The sequence below is a fragment of the Stylophora pistillata genome, chromosome 4, assembly GCF_964205215.1.
Source record: "Stylophora pistillata chromosome 4, jaStyPist1.2, whole genome shotgun sequence".
NCBI lineage: Eukaryota > Metazoa > Cnidaria > Anthozoa > Scleractinia > Pocilloporidae > Stylophora > Stylophora pistillata.
Window position 1 is genome coordinate 19,284,280 of NC_142522.1, and position 20,682 is coordinate 19,304,961.

The 20,682-nt window shown below is 38.1% G+C and overlaps 2 protein-coding genes and 1 pseudogene across 2 annotated transcripts in view; 2 read left to right on the forward strand and 1 right to left on the reverse strand.

Annotated features, from left to right (window-relative positions):
• LOC111332757 (uncharacterized) overlaps positions 1-11,477 on the reverse strand; it is an 18,078-nt gene extending 6,601 nt beyond the window's left edge. Inside the window, exons 1-8 of the mRNA XM_022938189.2 lie at positions 11,242-11,477; positions 10,649-10,897; positions 10,132-10,386; positions 9,702-9,827; positions 8,029-8,213; positions 4,386-6,675; positions 3,576-3,738; positions 168-321 (exon numbers count right to left, since the gene is read on the reverse strand). Coding sequence (XP_022793924.2) covers positions 6,328-6,675; positions 8,029-8,213; positions 9,702-9,827; positions 10,132-10,386; positions 10,649-10,897; positions 11,242-11,422 — 1,344 coding nt within the window. The 5' untranslated portion in view covers positions 11,423-11,477 and the 3' untranslated portion in view covers positions 168-321; positions 3,576-3,738; positions 4,386-6,327. The remainder of the gene's footprint in view (positions 1-167; positions 322-3,575; positions 3,739-4,385; positions 6,676-8,028; positions 8,214-9,701; positions 9,828-10,131; positions 10,387-10,648; positions 10,898-11,241) is intronic.
• A 3,013-nt stretch (positions 11,478-14,490) lies between these two features.
• On the forward strand, positions 14,491-16,726 carry LOC148732751 (uncharacterized). Its single transcript, XM_088757901.1, has 2 exons — positions 14,491-16,008; positions 16,667-16,726. Exons 1-2 carry the CDS (start codon positions 14,491-14,493, stop codon positions 16,724-16,726), a joined length of 1,578 nt encoding a protein of 525 aa, XP_088614027.1.
• A 1,591-nt stretch (positions 16,727-18,317) lies between these two features.
• Positions 18,318-19,142, forward strand: LOC148732752 (uncharacterized; annotated as a pseudogene).
• Positions 19,143-20,682: the final 1,540 nt, after the last annotated feature.

A 20,682-nucleotide genomic window follows, 5' to 3' on the forward strand; every position in this document is an offset into this window, starting at 1 on the left:
GTCTTTCCACGAGGCTTTCTACCTCATCCGCTGAACGCCGGGATCGAGCTACGCAAAAAGTGCTAAAAGTTTATGGGTACCGGCTGAAGCAGTTTTCAGTTGCGCATTATGATAAAAAAAAAATTTACATAGCGATAAAAATATGCACATAGTCAAAAGCGTTTTACCTTACATTAAGTATTTGAACGCTTTCCTAAAAATGTTTTGAGTTTTTTCTTAGATGTAGCTGGGCTGCTACAGCAGACATCAACTGTTTCTCAAAAAAGAATGATTTAGTAACACATCCAGCAAATGTGGTTAGGAAAGTGCTAGGTAATAAATCTGAAAAAAAAAAAATACTCGTTATCACACAAGAACAACAAACAAATGAAAGCACGTACAATGCAATTTGAAATAGTTTACTGTTGATACTTTCAATCTCAAATTCAGTTCCACTGTACAGTTAATATTTCACGAGGAAGGAATTATGTTACGTTACAACTTCAAACTTATGACAAGCGTTTACTTATTGACATAACACAGATATGAACAAAAGGTACAATGCATGATTATGTATGTAGACCAGATATTTGATCAGATTTTTACTGTCATTACCTCATTAGTTACAAAAACACATCTAAATCCATTTCACACCAAAGTTCTGGTCTCTAAACACATTTTACATAATGTTTACAAAAAAAGAGCCAGAATCAACCAGGTTTCATCAATACGTTTCTCTGCCTCAAACTGAAAGGGAGACTTTTCATGAATAACCCTAACTTCACCTCCCTCTGGCTCTCCATGACTAAGTTTTTGCCTCGTTTTCTTTTAAGGCGATCATGGATTTGATTGTAAATGGCTTTTGGCAAACCCTTTGCATGATGTGAACTCTTACGGTTGACATTCGAAGAAGTAATATCCGCAAAACCACTAGAATTCGCCTTCAGTAATTTTGTGCCTTCTTCCTTTGCCCAAATGAGTGGACAATTGAAGGTTATTTTGATACTATGATATGATATGACTGATATGATATATACAGACCAAGAGTATCAGGCTCCTCTTCAACATAATCAATCTTTGGATTATGACTGTAATACGCGGTGATCCGAAATGAAACGAATTTCGCCTTTTGGAGGAGATATATCAAACCATATTGAGGTTTTTGGTTCAGAAAAATGCCCAGTTAGTTCTCAACAGGTTTTGATCGTTTTCCTATAGTTATAATTACAACAAAACAACCACCCTAAGACCCCATTTTTTTTTTCCTTCAGATGCTTGTAACTCATAAACGAGTTACAAATTAGCACTAATATTCTTAAAAAAAAAAAAAAAAAAGGAAGGGTTAACCTTGGCATATGGCTCCATGTAGGAACCAAACTATAAAATGGCGGTATCTACGGGTACCATGACTACTGAATTATTCCCATAGATATTATTTATACTCATACACATTGTCAGCGGTATCTACCATGACTACTGAATTATTCCCATAGATATTATACTCCTACACATTGTCAGCGGTATCTACCATGACTACTGAATTATTTCCATAGATATTATTTATACTCCTACACATTGTCAGCGGTATCTACCATGACTACTGAATTATTCCCATAGATATTATTTATACTCATACACATTGTCAGCGGTATCTACCATGACTACTGAATTATTCCCATAGATATTATTTATACTCATACACATTGTCAGCGGTATCTACCATGACTAATGAATTATTCCCATAGATATTATTTATACTCATACACATTGTCAGCGGTATCTACCATGACTACTGAATTATTCCCATAGATATTATTTATACTCATACATATTGTCAGCGAACCGGACAGTTAGGTGTCGCTAGTCATGCATCTCGTAAAAGCCTTCTACAAAGCCTCAACGACGGTGATCAGTTACTTAACTGGGAAATGAAGTATAATTTTACCGTTGTCAGTTCCTTAAAGTTAGTTCCAATCGAGAGTGAGGCTGCTGACACTAACTGCGCGTGTATCCAATACTGTGCAATACGGATTAAACATCACACCTGAAAATTGTTGATTGACCCTAATTGTACGTGAACAACAACTGAGAAAAGGATCTAAAATTAGAAAGGGTAAACATGACCTTTCAAAATTTCGCAAATTGCCAATCAAACCGGATACCCGCGGAAGTTCAAAGTTCCGAAACAAATGAATTCAAGTTCCTTCCACAATTAAGCGGTTAACTTCCCTTTGCTTAAGAAATTTTGAGCCAGTTTTCTCTGAAACATCTAACAACATCTAACTTTAACCAAGCCAACTTAGGTGGAAATTCTGATGACAACTTTGAATGGTGCGCTAAACAAGATTTCTGACATAAACTCCCACGATCCAGTCGATTTGCTGTTTTGTTTCGCAATGTTCATCTCCCACGCCGTTTCGATTTGGGTTAATTGAAGGGTGAGAGTGCACTTGGCATGGGGAGACGGTAACGGTCTAGTGCATCAGTATCAAGGGACTGAAAATTTGATCAAATGTTGTATAATAGAGTTAAGAAGGGCACATGCTTTTGCTTTTACAATGATATTTTCATTCACCCACATTGGGATTATCGAGAGATAACGAGAAAACACGAGACCGAAAAAAAAATGCGTCGCACGACTGTTAACCGCACAAATTACGCAACTAGTCGCGAAAGCTACAGTAGACTCTTTTGTGGCTATAGGTCACGCAATGTTTTTGCAACTCTGGATAATATATTTTCCTAATAATTTGCGAGACAGTGTCTGCAATAAGTCATCATTTTCCACACTAAATTGACAATCGACGGGTAGCAGTGAAATAGTGAATCAATTTCAGTCCATTCAGTTTTCGATCGTGAACGAACCAAACAAGAGTTAAGACCGGAGTAGACAAATTGAGTCTCGCCAAACGATAAAAATAAACAAGTTAAACTTATACCACGTATCAGTTAGCAAATGTCATAAAAAATAGTTCACGTATCAAGTGCTGATAATTGGGCTCAAGCCTCACTTTGGGAATACACGAGAAGGTGCGAGAAATTTTCCACGACGTGATGAGGGGCATTTGAAAATAACTCTCACCTGAGAACGTTTTGAAAAAATTGCATCATAATCCAAACTTGTAACCGCCCGTTTTCATGTTTATCGCCGGGCTATTCTTAACTTTCATGTGAGAACCGTGTTTATCATTGTTTAATCTTTTGCACTGCTGGATCGACTGAGAAAACTGTATTCGACCTGACTTCCGACATAACGCTAAATCATTAAAACAAAAATTACCAAATTTTTGCTTTCTTTCCGATCTGGGTCCTAGTTTCCACCAAAAGACAACACACTGAGAATACAAAAAATAAGGGCCACATGCTTGTTTTACAATTTAACGAAGATAAAAATAATGTTAGATATTGTTGGGAAACAAATTAAAACAATCGCGACTTATAAACAAACTTGATCCAATATTATAAACTATTTCATCGTTTCCATGATATATTTTTTTGCTTAGTAAAGGTTGGCTTCCTATAAATAAATAGAAACTGTCAACAACACTAGGTGGGATGAAGCGGCACAACAATCAGACAAGTCACGTTCATCTTACCCAAGTATGGACTTGAAACATTGCAACGCTGCTGTGTTATCCCTTACATCGAAAACGGACACCGCATTCCCTCGTGTGGTATCAGTCCTTGGATAAGCGTTATTTTATCATGCAAGAAATTTCAACGGCAGACACAGTTTACATGTCACGGGGTAACCAATTGCTATAGATATAGATACAACCGTCAATAGCTATTATTAGATGGCAGTCCACGCAAGTCGACTAAGTCAGTTAAATGGATTGGTGTTGATAACAGATAAAAAATCGATAAAAACCACGTGTGACCTTCAAGTAATGCGGGCGTGCTGTCGTTTTGCAAAACTAATATTGAAATCGTGTAAAAAATTTGAACGGTTTGAAAGCATAGCAACTAGCTGACCTCCGGCAAATATAAGGTGACATCGCTATCAAAGAACTTGTTACTAAGTAACAAGTAACATCTGCAGCAAGAGCTCGAAACGCCGACTTCCGACGTTGATGTGTCGCCGGCATTGTAAGACGCATGTGCTGGTATAATGGACTCCTAATCCTAAATATAAATCACTGAACTCGATGATTCCTCCCGCGGGGTTTAGCTTGCACAGCCTATCGCTTGCTACCGAATTTATTGTCTTTCTCAGTAATAAATTTTTTTTTGTTGTTTCAAATATTTTTGAAGATCCGGGGGAATTCAGCTTTTTACCTGCACTAAATTTTCTAAAGTGTATCATGTATGTTACATGATATGTTCCCCGCTACTGGCGATTTTAGAGAATGTAAAACAAATCAATACACACCGAACTATCATCTGTTTTGTTTCTTCAAACATACCTGCGTTTTGAGGTTTTGGCTGTATTAGCATAGTAAGGTTTTCGTGACCAGCAGATGGAACATTTCGCAATCCGGAAATCATTTGTTACATTGATACGCCCGATTTAGCAGCAACAAAGGTGGTATTCTCAAACTTGTCAAAAGCCACCCCATTGTTCAGGCTAGTATAACAGATCACTGATTCTGTCATTATGATTTAATTTAGGAACCATTTTCCTCGATTAACAGACCTGAGGGCATTCTATGATGAAATCGAGGTATTCGATCCCGTGACAGGTAGCAAAAGTGAAGCATTTGAATCTGTATGGTCCACTGAGAATTTCAGAACCCTAGTAATCATTAATTTATAGAAAGATGACTTATGCTACTTTTGCCTCCCGAAAAACGAGTATAAACTGTTCCCTCACCTGAAATTTACTTACGCAAGTTTACAGAACTAATTCGTATTACTTCACATCAACCGCAAAAACTAGCCATTACATAACTTTTGAATAAACTATAAGTCTATTTCAACTTCGATAAACTCACACTTAATCGCTCACAACGTTCACGATCAGCAACATTTCGAAAGAAATTGGAACAAAACCGAGCACGGGAACTTTCTGACTATCAGTGGTGTCATCACCTTTTTGTAACTCTGAGAAACAGGTAGAAAAAAGTATGAATAAGAATTCTCCATGCTCTAAATCTACGAGATCACGTGAATATATCGAGGAAACTATTACGGAATACAACAATCATGAGGCAAAAAAATGTTAGGAAAACGTAAATTGCCGGAGTTGAACTGATCATCGATCGTCCAATAAGGAATATTTTGACATGATATCTTTTGTTCGTTTGTTTGTTTGTTTGTTTTTTAATGCCAAGTTTAGTTCTCTTTCATTGTTGTCCATTCGCCCCCTTAAAAAGACCCTAGACTGTCTCTTAAACAGCAATTTAACAAAGCCTGATTCGACTCTATTAATGTTGAGACGGTGCTTGATGATTAATAAGAAAAATAAAGTATATTCAACGCACTAAAAATCTGTAATAAAACAAGACATTATGGCTTGCACAGTAGTATTTGATGTATTTCGTTTTTCAATATTGTAAATCTCAAGTTACGTTTGCTAAATTACATGAAAAATATCTCTACTATATTACAATTTGAAGTTACCACAAGCGTTAAACATGCTGCGATAAAAAAGGTATAAACAAAATGTCAATAAAAAAAAGTTATGATATACAAAATGTACAGTTTATGGTCAGGAGTGTAGACCACATATTTGCCACAAATCTTGAATCCCGTTTCCTGCCTTACTTTAAAAGGACTTCTGCTATGTTACAACTTGGTACTTACAAAAAGTATTAAACATGTTGTCTAAAGAGGGTATTATATAAACAAAACTTACAAAAAGTATTAAACATGTTGTCTAAAGAGGGTATTATATAAGCAAAACTTACAAAAAGTATTAAACATGTTGTCTAAAGAGGGTATTATATAAACAGAACTTACAAAAAGTATTAAATATGTTGTCTAAAGAGGGTACTATATAAACAAAACTTACAAAAAGTATTAAACACGTTGTCTAAAGAGGGTATTATATAAACAAAACTTACAAAAAGTATTAAACATGTTGTCTAAAGAGGGTATTATTTAAACAAAACTTACAAAAAATATTAAACATGTTGTCTAAAGAGGGTATTATATAAACAAAACTTTCAAAAAGTATTAAACATGTTGTCTAAAGAGGGTATTATATAAACAAAACTTACAGTTTATGATCAGATGAGTGGACCACAAATTTGGTACAAACTGGTATCACTTTTAACTTGAACCATTCTTCTGATACCGAGAAGTTCTTTTATACACTACTTACAATCAAGGCAGTATAAAATATATGAGTCAAACATTTCAAACATCAAAATCGGTGTTCACATTAAGATTCCCCGCAATTGGTCCTTAAACGGATAGAGAGGCTTTCCACGAATAATCATCAAACTCGCACTCTTCTAGGTCTCCATGACTTAGCTGTCGTTTCATTTTCTTTTTATGTGGCGATTTGATTGCTAATGGCTTTTGGCAAACCCTCTGCATGATGTGAGCTTTTATAGTCGACTTCTTGCGACGTTCAAAGAAGCAATATCCGCAAGCCCACCAGAATTCACCTTCAATACTTTTGCGTCTTCTTCCTTTGCCGTGCGGGTGGATAAGTGTAGGTTTCTTTCTCACTAATTTCAACATACCAAGAGTGTCAACTTCCTCTACAACGTAGTCAATTTTTGGATTATGGCTATAATACGCGGTGACCTGAAACGAAATGAACTTAGCCATTAAGGGTATATATTTCGAAACATATTGAAATATTTTTCGCATCGCATGGAATTGCTACTGATTGGGATGAAATTGTAAAGGTAGTCTGAAATAGTTTTGTTTTTTTAAACACCACTAATTTGATGAATCGTGACTTTCACATAGGTTTTGGTTTTTTACTTTGAAATAGTTAAAAAAAAAAGTGCCTAATTATTTCCAAAAAGTTGTGATCATTTTTCTCACAAGAAAGACTATCCTTGCGAGACGAGAGCTCTGTAACTACCAGTTCTGCAACCCCATATTTCATCTCCAAATTGCAATCACTATGTCAAGATATCGTTTTCTAAAAGTGAATTTTCAAAAATAAAGTTAAAAAAAATCTCCCTATTCTTCAGTTTTACAGTTGATAAAACAGTATTATATTTAATGATTTAAAGAGACTGAGCAATACAGGTTACTTCGCTGAGATGTTGCCAGTGTTAAATATCTATGAAATGGAAATCACAGAGTCAGCTTATTGAAATATTTAGATACAGAAACCAAAGAAAGTGCACAGGAGTTCTACAAAAAATTTGAAGTTCATTACATCTGATAGAGGATTCGATTTTTTTAAGGTTAGAGACTCCAAGAGGAACATTAAGAGCAATAAAGAGCAAAGCTATCCAATATATTGAAGCGAAGGGTGGAAAACATGGACACAATAGTCAAACAAAAAATAATTAATGCCCTGCTTTAATATTCTAAATTTTAATCCAAACAATTTTGATTGTAGACTTACACATTAAAAAGATTATTCACTCCTATATGATCATTAGAATCACCATTGAGAAACACAGCTTTAGGTATACATTGTGTATCAGTTCTGTTATGTGGAATTGAAATCTGGAAAAAAATTTCAGAATCAATTGAATCTATCCAGAGGCGAGGGTAAAAGTGTCCATTCAGAACCGCAATCTTTCAGAGTAAAGTAAGAGCCCCAACCCATGCAATACTCGGTTACATTCTACTATCAATTCTCATCAACGCTGATAGAGCACTGTAATTCGTCAAATGGGAAGAGCTCCCTTAAAAAATGCCTGGATACATGTCACTAGTAGGAACCAAACTGAGATGAGAAATAGTGGTATCTTTGATGGATGCTGCTTATACCACCATATAACTCCTATACATTTATACTCAGTAACATTTCCAGCAAACTAACTTCTGGGTTTGCAGATTATGCTTCAAAACAGGCCTTCTACAAAGCCGCAACGACAATGTTCAGTTAACATTTGACTGCTAAGGAATAATTCTACTTTCAGGGTGCCCTGTCAAGTAAACCAAAATATAGGTGAGGCAGCTCACACTTACCGCACGCGTATCTAAGGCTGTGTTGTTTCGGAGCAAGACCTTCGCAGTAGTAGTATGTCTTGATATATGGTTGGAATCCTGAGTCATAAATCTCTCAGCAAACGTGTGCTGTGTCGCAAAACCATCTTCGTCCTCTAGAGTAAATTGCACAAAATCCCGATTCAAAGCTTCGCGATCTAGACATTCTGAGTGAAAATACATAAAACTCATTACTATTAAATCGGCTCCTATGAAGTCATTGTTACCACAGTTGGATGATTTTGAATTCTCTGCGACTTTTCCTTGACAAACGTAAAATGTCCTTAATCAACTGAACTAACAATTTTACAAACTAATCCTGATAATGGCATCCAACCATTACTTTGTACTTTCAGAAGGTCACATATAGTGTATATAAATTGATAGTGCTCTAAGGTAACATGGTAAGAGAATTGATTCTTGGAAACCCTACATCAGCTAGTAGTTCAATTTCATTAAAAAATAACATTAATAAGGACTTTCATAGTGTAAATTGGCCACTGTAAAAAGCCCTTCGCTATGACGAATGGGGGAAAGCTCGAAAAGTCATCTTCAGAGACTCTCTACGGTGCCAAATTTACATTATCAACCCCATTGTTAAAACCAAATTATCTCAAATGCTAAGCTGGTCAGATATCGGTCACTGTACTTAAAAATTAGTATCATCGGCATCATAAAAAGGAAAGTGTCACCCTCTTTCATATCAAATAAATAGATATACAACTTCTTATTTACTTAAACTTCACTTTTCCCTGCTTTCTTTCAAATATGTAAACTTTCCCAGACTCGAAGTCAAATTCCCTGATTTTCCCTAAACTTAAAGAAATTCACTTTTCCCTGATCTTTTTTCTGACTTGTGGCATTCACGAAATAGGTAAATAAAAGACATAAGCACTTATAAAAGTCGTATAGAGACCGTTGATTGAGAGTTCGACGATAGCTATACGTTGGCCCATTAAGTTGGGTCACTTTGATCAAACGGATTGAAAGGGATTACATATCGTACACCAATGTTAATACTATTATACATGTGTTTAAATTGAAAAAAAAAAACCTTGATGAATTGTCAGACACTACGAAATTAGAAAAGGTAAACGTGACCTTTCAATGTTTCGCAACTGACCGGATACGAGCGGAGGTTCAAAGTTATGTAACAAATGAATTCTGATCAACATCTTTGCATAGATTAGTGCTTAACTTTCCTTTTCTTGCGAAATGTCTGATCTTTGTTTTCACCTGGAGTTCTTAAATAACTCATTTTTAAAATTAATCAAGCCATTCTTATACGGAAATTTCGCGACAGTGTTGAATGATTCGCTATTTCAGTTCTATTGACGACAGACGTTACAAAATTCTATTATATTTAGTTTGACCCCATGCGATCATTTGCATCAGTGTTTAAATTCTTAATAATAGATACTGAAGAGTTATGTATGCAGAATAAACGAAGAGAAGAAAAGGCACTCCTAAAAGTTTAGTAAAGTGTTTATAGTACTTCAATCTGTGATGTTTATCAACTCTTGTCTGATTTCTTTTCACAATTTTTTGAAACATCTCACACAATTTTGACACTTATTTTTTAAATATTCTGACTTATCAAAAAGAAAATTCAAAACTCCTTGTAAACGCTGGTTACAAGGCATTCGACAACTAACCCTGTCTCATTCCACGATGCCTGGAATGCCTGCTTCTTGAAGACAACTCAGTTACATCGTTGATGTCAGACCACTTAAACTTTCGAATAATCCGTTGCATGGTACCACTTTTAGGCAAACAATGACCTATGAGGGAAACCGTTACATCAAATAAAATAATGAACATCACCAGAAGCTTCCCATTACCTGGGATCGGAAGTTCCTTTTTGACTGATTTAGCTAATCCAAAAGCATACATAGCAAGAGAGCACTATTTTGACCTTACAAAGATTCTTCTTTTAAATAAAATGGTGAAAATCTCTTAACAATTCTTCAAGAATAAAAAATAAAGCTTATTCTTGACGGCTGTAACAATCTAAAGCTCTTAGCTCGAAGTGGATAAAGTGAAAACCGCCAACAAATGTACCTCATAAGTTAAATAATTACTAACCAACTCCATCCCTCTTCATTTTGAAGCTTGCCTTAGTTGTAACTCTGAATGGCCTTGATTTCACCATTCCCCTCAAGCCTGACTTAAATTCCAGGGCTATCAACAGTTCCCATTTGTTTCGGTGAACGACGTCTGCCTTCTCTAGCCTATATACTGTATCACCTTCTTGCGTTCTGTACACCGACCCAAGATCAACCGTTGCAAGGTGGTACTTTGCATCGCCTTGTGTAATATTTACTTCTAGCTCCACTGGACCTATAGATTCAAACATTTGGCCAATAAGACGGGTGGAACAAGAACCAAATTAACTTCAACAGCGAAACATTGCATCGTCTTGCATAGTATCTACTTCAAATTTCACTGAACCTACAGGCTCAAACAATTGCTCAATTTATCAGCGCTGGTTACCCAGTCGAGACTACAACTAAACTGTACATAAACAGTGACAATACCTATCCATTCTCATTAACAGGATACAAATATCAGTGTTTTACGTATTTTGGGATGCTCGTCTTACCTGTAGCATCGCGAGTCTTGATCGCAGCTTCAGCACACCTTTGAGTGTACGCCCTAAGACCTGTAATTTCATCAGATGCTCGAATCGTTAAGGACACTTTTGAGTCCTCCAAGGAATATTCTAAATGCCCCTTGTTGGTTTTCTTGGTCTTTTTGTCGTAAACATCTTTCAAATCCGTTATCTGAATTTCTGCTTCCACCTCAAAGGCTTGGCTTTCCATCTGAGTACTGGCCAGCAAGCTGGCTGGCTCTTCAAGAAATGAACCAAAATGAACAATTTCAAATATGACACGTTGCCCGAGAGAGAGTGATAAATAAGGCAATTGTCGTGTTTTTATGACACGTCAGCAAAGTGTTATCGACTGACTTCCTCATTTATTTTCGAAACATACGCTTGGACATGGAATTGCGCCTAAGGATTGAGTGCTTCGGGTCAGCGTGCAAACCTAGAGGAAAAATGGCTGATAGCTAAGTAAATGACGAGAATAAAGATACCACATTTTCCAACTCGCTTAGAGTACGTTCACTAATTGCACTAACATGCATCATCATCCCAGCATAGTATACGATAGAAATTTATAAACTTATCTTTACCCGGCAAAGGTTCGAGGAGCACAGCATCAGGAGCACCAAGCGTAGAGCTCAGACTATGTACTTCTTCACCTATAAATGGTTCTGTGTCATTCAAGGGAGCAAATCCTAGTTCAGATTGAATGAACTCGTCAATATCATGTAGTCTTTCGTCTAAGAACATCTCCATATTGAGGTCGCTCATTGTGGGAAATACTAGCGTTTGAGACGTACTGGATAGTTTGCACTGTATCAAGACCTCGAATATTGTTCTTGTGTCTGTTAGATGTAAATATATTTATTCCGAACCGGTCGATTTGCGGTTTAGTTTTGCAATGATCATCGCCCACGCTTTCAAATTGAGTGGGCGAGAGTGCGCGTGACAAGGGGTAACAGTAACGGTCTACTGCTTCAACATTCAGAGAGTGAATGTTGTTCAAACGTTGCAATCAACTGTTAAGAAGAGAATTTACTTCTGCTTTTTCCATCGACTGATTATTCCAAGCTCTTTTGGGCGGATGATCAATACATAAAGAGAAGATCGAGACTGAAATATGCGTAGTGCGGAGGCTGCAGTACAAATTTCGTAAGCGCTCGCGGAAGTAATAATAGATTCAATTATTGGTCACGCGACTTTTTGCAACTCTGGATGAAGAAATCTAGAATTCCAAACTGAACTTTTAAAATGGCATAGAATTACAATCACTCGTTCAAAATTACTCTTAAAATTAAACGAATATTTGCAAATTCTTTTTTACTAGATTTGAAAATTAAAAAATCGCAACCAAAATATTCTGTCCATTTCTGAACTGAAAATCAAACAATGGCTATCAAATGTTGAACTGAGTCCAGTTTTATTTAATTATGGTTCATGCATAACTGCTACATGCATCTTTTGAAAAAGACGAGAAATAAACGGTCTTATGTACGACTGTCTGGGGAAGACAAAAAAAAGTTTGGCGAAACAATAAAAATAAAAGAATCAGAGTTATAACAATAATCGCCACAGGTCATCATTGAACACTTCATGTATCATTGAGTTTAGGCCTTTAATTGAGAAAACATGACAATGAGGGTTAACTATTGCAAGGCTTGATAGCGTGCATTCTATACTAGTTAATCTCACATGCACAGGACCAGAAGAGTTTCTAAACCCCATCAACCTCCTGATTTAATGCCCAATGACCAAATGTTGTTAACTTTCCTGTAGAAGAAGATAACATCATTGTCCATACTTTGTGCGCCCTCTAAATCCACCGAAAATAATTGCTTTCTACGTGACTACCGACCCGAAGCTTTATCATTGCAACATACAGTATCAGATTTGCTCAATTTCCGATGTCAGTTTCTCCCGCTCTAGAACAACACAAAGAATGGCACTCCTCCCATCATTCTTAGTATTTCGTGCCAACTCCTCCATAAAAAGAAAGTTCTGCGTATCCGCTTTGGCTCAAATTGCTTGAAAACACCAGCGCTAAAGAGGAAGACGGAGATGGCACGGCTGAATAGTACTCCTTCCTCCGCCCTTCATACCTAAACATTTGTTCATTGCATGCGACAGAAAAACTTCATTGCTAAGCGTAGTCCCCACTGCAGAAAGTCCTCAGTAGAAAGTCAGAATGATACGTGAGGAGATTTAGAAAGGGGATCTTGCTTTGGGTGCTTTAATGGAGCGACAGTGTCAGTAAAGTCGCCCGGTTACGTGGACACCACTTCACTGATTTACTTCTTCCAGACGACGTATGCAAGTACATGTGGATAATACATGGTAATGTGTTTACTTTTATGACTGAGCACTAAATATTTTTATCTCTTTAGAGATAGCAGTCGTAAACTAGTACAATCTTACAACTTGATCAAACAGAACCATGGAAATTATTAGAAAATCAATCTTCTGTTTGGATGACTACTGTTCTCTGTATTCTCTTTACAATGCATAACGATTAGTATGCACCGTTTTGATTCTTCGATTCTTATTTTTGCAATCAATTTCATTGCAGGCAAAATAAAGATCTATTTGAGTTGAAACTGCTAGTCTTCTAGTATATATTCTTAAGGCGTCCATGGAACTGGTCACATCATGTTTGCCCTTTGAATAGGATAAATAACGTTACCAAACAGCCAAAGATGATTGTTGGTTACTTTTTCCAAGTCCTTTCGCAGTTAAGTTAAAGGCGAAAAAAAAGATCTATTTGAAAAATAACTTTACTAAGTTATTCAACAGTTTTTTCTCCAGGATTCTTAGCCGGAGTTGTCACGTTGAGTGATCGCGTTACTTTGGTCTTTGGATGAAGGAAATCACGTTTTTCACGTCAATCGACGCGTGAATCGTGACCTAATGAAATTAGGAATGAAGTTTAATTTTCCACGAAGCTTTTGGAAAAAGAAACTCGATGAAATTGAAGGCTTTTGAAATACATGCAGCATTCTGAAGATATAAAAATTTCCTTGGGAAACACTGAATAGTTCTGAAAAAAGGATATGGATCTCCGGGTATAATTTTGATCCATGGGTTCACTTGTGCTTGACATTTGAAATTAGAGTTAAGACCTACCGCAGTTCCTATAGCAACATGATAGTGCGCTTCCTTCTTTATCAGCAATAGAACGATTATCCTAAGATTTTATCGCTGAGAAGATTTCTCAATAACGTCATATGAGATATAATGTAAACAGAAATTCAAGAAAAGCACGTACACTCATATCCAACGAAGACTTTCTGCAAACGAGGCAAATTTTTTTGAAAGAAATAACTCAGGCGTATTCGCAGCATAAGAATAGTAAAACTCCTATGAATTCACTCTTCTAAAAGCATCTGAGACTCATAAAAGAATTTTTTAGACTTTATCCACCGTTTAAGACGACCCTTTCTATCTCTCAGATATATCCACAACACCATTACCTTCACCAATGATTCAGTTGTCAGCTCTACTCCGTAACCATGGTGACTGTTGACCAGAGACGCCATAGCTCAGATTTGGGAGATGTTCTTTAAATTAACTTTACCTCCAGTCTAGCAGGTTAGCGAAGAGAAAATAACTCGAACTAGAAATTTTTCCATCTCCGAGAGTCGTCTCGAAGAGCTGGCATCACGTGTGGGTTCAGTTTGTTGTTGGTTCTCATCCTTGGTTCAGTGGCTTTTCTCCAGGTCCTCCAGTTTTCCTCCCTTCCACAAAAACCAACATTACAAATTCCGATTCGACCAGGAAACAGTGGACAAGAAGAACCACGACATTGAATAACCACTGTGTGATCCACGTGATCCACGTGTGTCATGGCGGTCGGTCGTCCATTTCGACGCTCCGTTCTCTCATGTTTTATATTGGGTTTACTTCTCCTATACTGCGGAATAGCGGCTGATTTAGGCCAATCTTCGTCGAGAATTAGTTATTATCCTAACTCCGTTGCAAGATATCAAATAATTCTTCTCCAGTTGAGCGGCGATATAAACCCGAATCCTGGTCCAAATGGTAACCAACAGCATAATGCTATAGAAAAGCCAAAGTCTACTCGTCTTCTAACATTTTACGCTAATGCACGAAGCATTGTAAATAAAACGGGTAAGCTTGATTTGGCCATCGCTGCTCTGGGCTACGATATAATTGTTTTAACTGAAACTCATCTGGACAGCTCAATTCCAGACGGTGAAATATTTCCAGCTAATTACACGGTTTTTAGACGGGACCGAAAGCTCAATGGACGCCATGGAGGCGGGGTATTGATTGCTACGCGAGATTATATCAAAGCAGTTCCTCGTGACACTCTACAGAAGGACTCAGAGTTCATCTTCGTCGATCTTCTGCTCTCGCACAACCGAAAAATTATCTTGGGAGTTTTCTATCGACCGCCTAATAATGATCCCAAGCCTTTAGAGGACCTGCAAGCTGCTTTGCAAGAGCTTTCGACAAACGAGTTGATTCTTCTTGGCGATTTTAATCTTCCGGAGATTGATTGGTTGAATAACAGAGCTTTACGGCACTCTGACATTTACACGCTGATGATGGACGTCGTCCAGGATAATTTTCTGACACAGTTAGTAAATCAACCTACTAGAGAGTCCAACATCCTAGACCTAGTTCTCACTACTTCGCCCGACCTCGTAGACAATTTGGCAGTTGGGGAACCCTTCTCGGATCATAATTCTATCTCTTTTTTGTTATCTGGTATTCCTTATATCCAGCGCAAATCACAAAAGCTGTTGTATTGCTATGGTAAAGCCGACTGGGATCACCTAAGATCATTGCTGTCCTACATTCCATGGCATTGCGCTTTCTTCGACAGCGATATCAATCATAACTGGGCTTGCTGGAAAGATTTATTATTCACAGCAGTCGACGAGTGTATTCCCAAACGCAAGAGCAAAACGAGATTGAATGTCCCTTGGATTACAAAGGAGCTTATTGTTTTGTGTAAAAAGAAGAAATCGTTGTATCACAGAGCGCGCAGAAGTAACAAAATTGTTATTTGGGAAAAGTATCGGAAACTCAACAACTCAGTTAAGAGACTTTGTAACACAGCGCGGTGGTCATATATAAAGAAACTAGCGCTTGATCTGCAGGAAAATGAAAACCCTAAGCCTTTCTGGAATTTTGTCAAGTCTAAGAGAAGAGGTACTAACACTCTTATCTCCTTGAAAGTTGATGGATCTGTTCTAACAGACGACTCTGATATTGCTCAAAGCATGAACTCATATTTCTCTTCGGTATTTACCACTGAAGATTATGTAAATTTCCCTATACAGGATTGTATTGTCGACAAGAAGCTTGCAAACATTGATTGTTGTGTTGATGAGGTAAGCCGCCTCCTCCTAAAACTCAAGCCCAACAAGTCCCCTGGGCCTGACCTTATCGCGCCGTGCATCTTAAAATCGTGTGCTTCGGAATTAGCACCTTCGTTGACCTATATGCTAAATAAATCGTTCTCTGCTGGCCTCTTACCAGATGAATGGAAACACGCAGATATTACACCTCTACACAAGAAGGGTCCTAAGTCTTCGAGAGAAAACTACCGCCCAATTTCCCTTACTTCAATCCCTTGTAAGATCGGTGAAAAAATTGTTTTCGACAGGATGTTTAATTTCTGGCGTGAAATTGACCTTATCAACAACAATCAATTCGGCTTTCTGCGAGGAAGATCTACTGCAACTCAATTATTATCAACTTTTAATGACTGGGCGAAATCACGAAATCTCTCCACTCCTACCGACGTCATCTTTCTCGATCTTGCTAAAGCCTTTGACAGTGTCCCTCACGAGCGGCTGCTTTTAAAATTAAAAAGTAATGGCATCGACGGTTGTCTGCTTAACTGGCTCAGACATTTTCTGGTTGGTCGCAAACAACGTGTAGTTATCAGGGGATCTTGTTCTGATTGGTCGTATGTAACCTCCGGCACTCCACAGGGGACCATCCTTGGGCCTTTATTGTTTTTGCTGTATATTAATGACATAACAGAATGTGTATCGTCCACAATCAAATTATATGCAGACGATACGAAGATCTATAGAGAGATAATTGACCCGATCACAGATTGTCAGCGTCTTCAGGAAGATCTTACCAATATTGGCGAATGGGCTTGTAAATGGCAATTACGTTTTAACGCGGATAAATGTCAATCTATGCGAATTACACATTCACGTGATAAGTCAGTGACCAATTATTTCTTTGGACAGCCCTTGAAAGACGTAGATAAATTTAAAGATCTCGGTGTTATAATAACTAAGGACCTCTCATGGAGTAACCACATTGGTATAACTGTGAACAAAGCGAATAAAGTCCTAGGTTCTATTAAACGCTCGATAGGCACCGCTAATGCAAATATTTTTTCTATGCTCTACAAATCTCTTGTACGGCCAATTTTGGAATATGTGGTACCTGTCTGGTGTCCTTACCTCGTCAAGGACATCCATGCTCTTGAGAATGTACAGCGAAGAGCTTCAAGACTTGCTTTAAATCAACGCAAAGGAGACATGTCCTACGAAGACCGATGCAAATTGCTAAAATGGCCTACTCTTTCTGACCGTAGAACTTATCTATCTTTAATTGAGTGTTATAAAATTGTTTTTGGTTTTTACCATTTAGATTTTGGAACCTTTTTTGATTTTGCCACAACTAGATGTACGAGAGCAAATCATCAGTACAAACTTTACGTCAAACCAGCAAGACTTAATTGTTATAAACATTCGTTCTTCATTAGGATTGTTAAATTATGGAATGAATTACCAAGAAACATAGTGGAAGCTGATAATCTTCAGCATTTTAAATCTCAGCTTAAATTGTATTTAAATATTTAATTATAACTAAGTATTTTATTTTCATTTAGACTTATTTTTTAGGGAGTTTTCACATAGGGATAACCTCTTAACTTCCTTTTCTGGAAGCATATTTTCCATTTCCTCTTAGTGTATACATAGTCTGCTTCTGGAATAAATAAAGTATGTATGTATGTATGTATGTCTCATTCAACGAGTCAAATGGGCGAAAGAGTTTTTTCAAGCCCACAATTGTTGTTCAAGCGATCTAAAAGGAGTTTGTGCTGTTTTCTATTCTAACGGTTAAAGTTAATCACAGTTCGAAACAGTTCCGACCCGTTAAGATCGCTAAGAACTTACGACACCAGTTTCCCCTTCTTTCCCTGGCTTTAAGTTTAATTTCTCACAATCGCGAGAACCGTTTTACGAAATGCCTTGTTGGTTTCTGAAAAATTTCCTCGCGCTTATTTATTCCAAATTGCACGAATTCGTGTGATTTCCTATAATCACGTTTGATGCAGCTATTCATCAATACTAATTTACCCCGACAGCATTGTTGTTCACTCGGGCAATACTCCGCGGTTAGATTAAAGACAAAGTTAATCACGAGCAAACTCAAATAACATATGCAACTTAACGATATATGTCACGTGGCTGCATTAATATTCATACAAGTTGTTCCATCTGATAGTTCGACTCTGTGCTTTAAGGCAAAAAATCCTCAAACTTTCAAAGCAAAGTCTTGGAATTCAACTGAAAAAGAAGCACTAAGGAGCTTAAGATCCGACGACGGCAGACATCTGGGACGGCAGACTTGGTCGAGGGGGCTTGGGGAGAGTTCGCCGTTGCAATCGCGCGAAAAATAGCCTTAAGATAGCGCGCGCGACCGCAGCTGTAGCGGCTTTGCTCTTCGAAGTTTAGGAAAAGCAATGGCCACCTTTAGAGGGGCTCGTGAATTGTTAATCGCAAGTTTCGATGATGGTGACATTTCAGAAGATTAATTTTTACTGTTTTACGATGCCAACACTTCAAAGAATCTCGACTATCCCTACCAGAATTGCGAACATTTTGACCTGGAAGGACTCGACGAAAGTGAGTGCTGGGCAGAGTTTCGTTTCCGAAAAAGGGATATACCTATTCTCGCAGACGCAGTGGCGCTGCCTGATTCGTATACATGTGAACAAGGGACTGTATGTGATGGAATTGAAGGCCTTTGTCTTTTGTTGAGAAGATTAGCGTACCCTTGTAGGTACAGTGACCTAATCCATCGTTTTGGCCGCCCAGTACCAGAATTTTGTATGATCACTAATTATGTAATGGAAACTGTGTACAGCTTACATCATCACCGTCTGACAGCATGGAACCACACCTTAATGAGCCCCCCTCTACTTCAGAGATATGCTGATGCCATACAAAGGAAAGGAAGTCCCCTGCCGAATTGCTTTGGCTTCATAGATGGTACAGTAAGACCCATTTGCCGACCACAAGAAAACCAAGGAATTGTGTACAACGGACACAAAAGAGTCCACGGATTGAAATACCAATCTGTTGCATTTCCATGTGGTATAATAGCCAACATGTACGGGCCAGTAGGTAATGGAAATTATTCCTTTCAATTTTTAGTCACATGAGAACCATCTGTCAGACGGTAAATACAAACAGAGTGATAGATAGGTGAAAGCAGTTTTAGGCGTGGAACATATCAAGTAGTATAAATAAAAGTTGTATTTCTTTTAAAAAGTACAGAACACAATTTTCAATCAAACTGTGCATTTTCTTCCAGAGGACCGCAAACATGATTTTGGCCTTTTGCGAGCCCCTGAACACCATGCTTTTTCTCCACTGGTAACCCCATGGCCTTATATGGTGACCCTGCTTACCCATTAAGAGTTCACCTTGCTGTGCCATATCGCGCTGCAGATATCAATCCCCAGATGGAAGAGTTTAACAAGTCGATGAGCAGTGTCCGCATTTCAGTAGAGTGGATTTTTGGGGATATTGTCAACTAATTTAAATTTGTGGATTTTAAGAAAACTCATGCAAAAGATATCATTGAGTGCGGTGGGAAAGGTATACATTGGGGAGGCGCGGTGGCCTCATGGTTAGTGCGCTCGACTCCGGGTCGAGTGGTCCGGGTTCGTGTCCCGGCCGGGACATTGTGTTGTGTTCTTAGGCAAGAAGAAACTTTTCTCTCACAGTGCCTCTCTTCACCCAGGTGTATAAATGGGTACCGGCAATCTAATGCTGGGGGTAACCCTGCGATGGACTGGCATCCCATCCGAGGGGGAGAAGAAATACTCCTGGTCGCTTCATGCTACAGAAACCGGAGTTAAGCACCGGCCTAATGGGCCACTAGGTTCGTAAACAGACTTTTATCTTTTACCTTATGTCTGAGCTTTTTCTTACTTATTTAATGGCAGACATGTCTCATCAAGGAAGGCATGTATGTGCTCAAAACCAACTCGGAAAAAGGTTGCTTTGGCAAAAACTACATTTTTGATTATCTAATGTCAAAACAGATCAAGGCTATCAGTTTTCTTACCATGGCGTCCAGGGCACACACAAAATCCAACTTCTAACGTACTTCTGCAATGTTCAAAGAGCCTTTGCAGTTAAACTCTCATTGAAAAGTAAGCGCGAGTCAGAAAAGAAAAGAGAGCTCCAGTCGGCAATCGACATTATTACTCGTCATAACACTACTTAATACTATAAACATTCAGGCGCACCAACGCGTGCAAACTGTGGTAAACCGGGAGGCCGGCAAACCATGGTAGAATCCAGTCTTGTTGCTATTTTAATTAACGCTTTCATGAAGGACAACGAATAAATGCAATATCAGCTGGGGAAAAAAAGAGGAGAAACTTACCGAATTGACTCTGGTTTACGGCAAGGCGAAGTGAAGGCTCTTCAACACAGCGACCACACTATGTGATGATTTCGCGCCAGTCTTCACACTCGATGACGTCATGCCCCCCAGCAGATCGCTGTTCCATTTGCGGTTTGTATTTTTGGTGGTTTCGGCGAAATAGCGTAATGTAGAATGGTAGAGCGTACATACAAACAGTGTAGCGTTGCGTGAAATGGCACAGGGTAATGTCGCATGACACAGCGTACACACGTTTGGTGTAGCGTTACGTCGAATAGCTTTGCAGAACATCAGACGCTCTCTTTGAACATTAAATTGCTCAGCATTACATGAAATATTTCGATGTTGTGGCG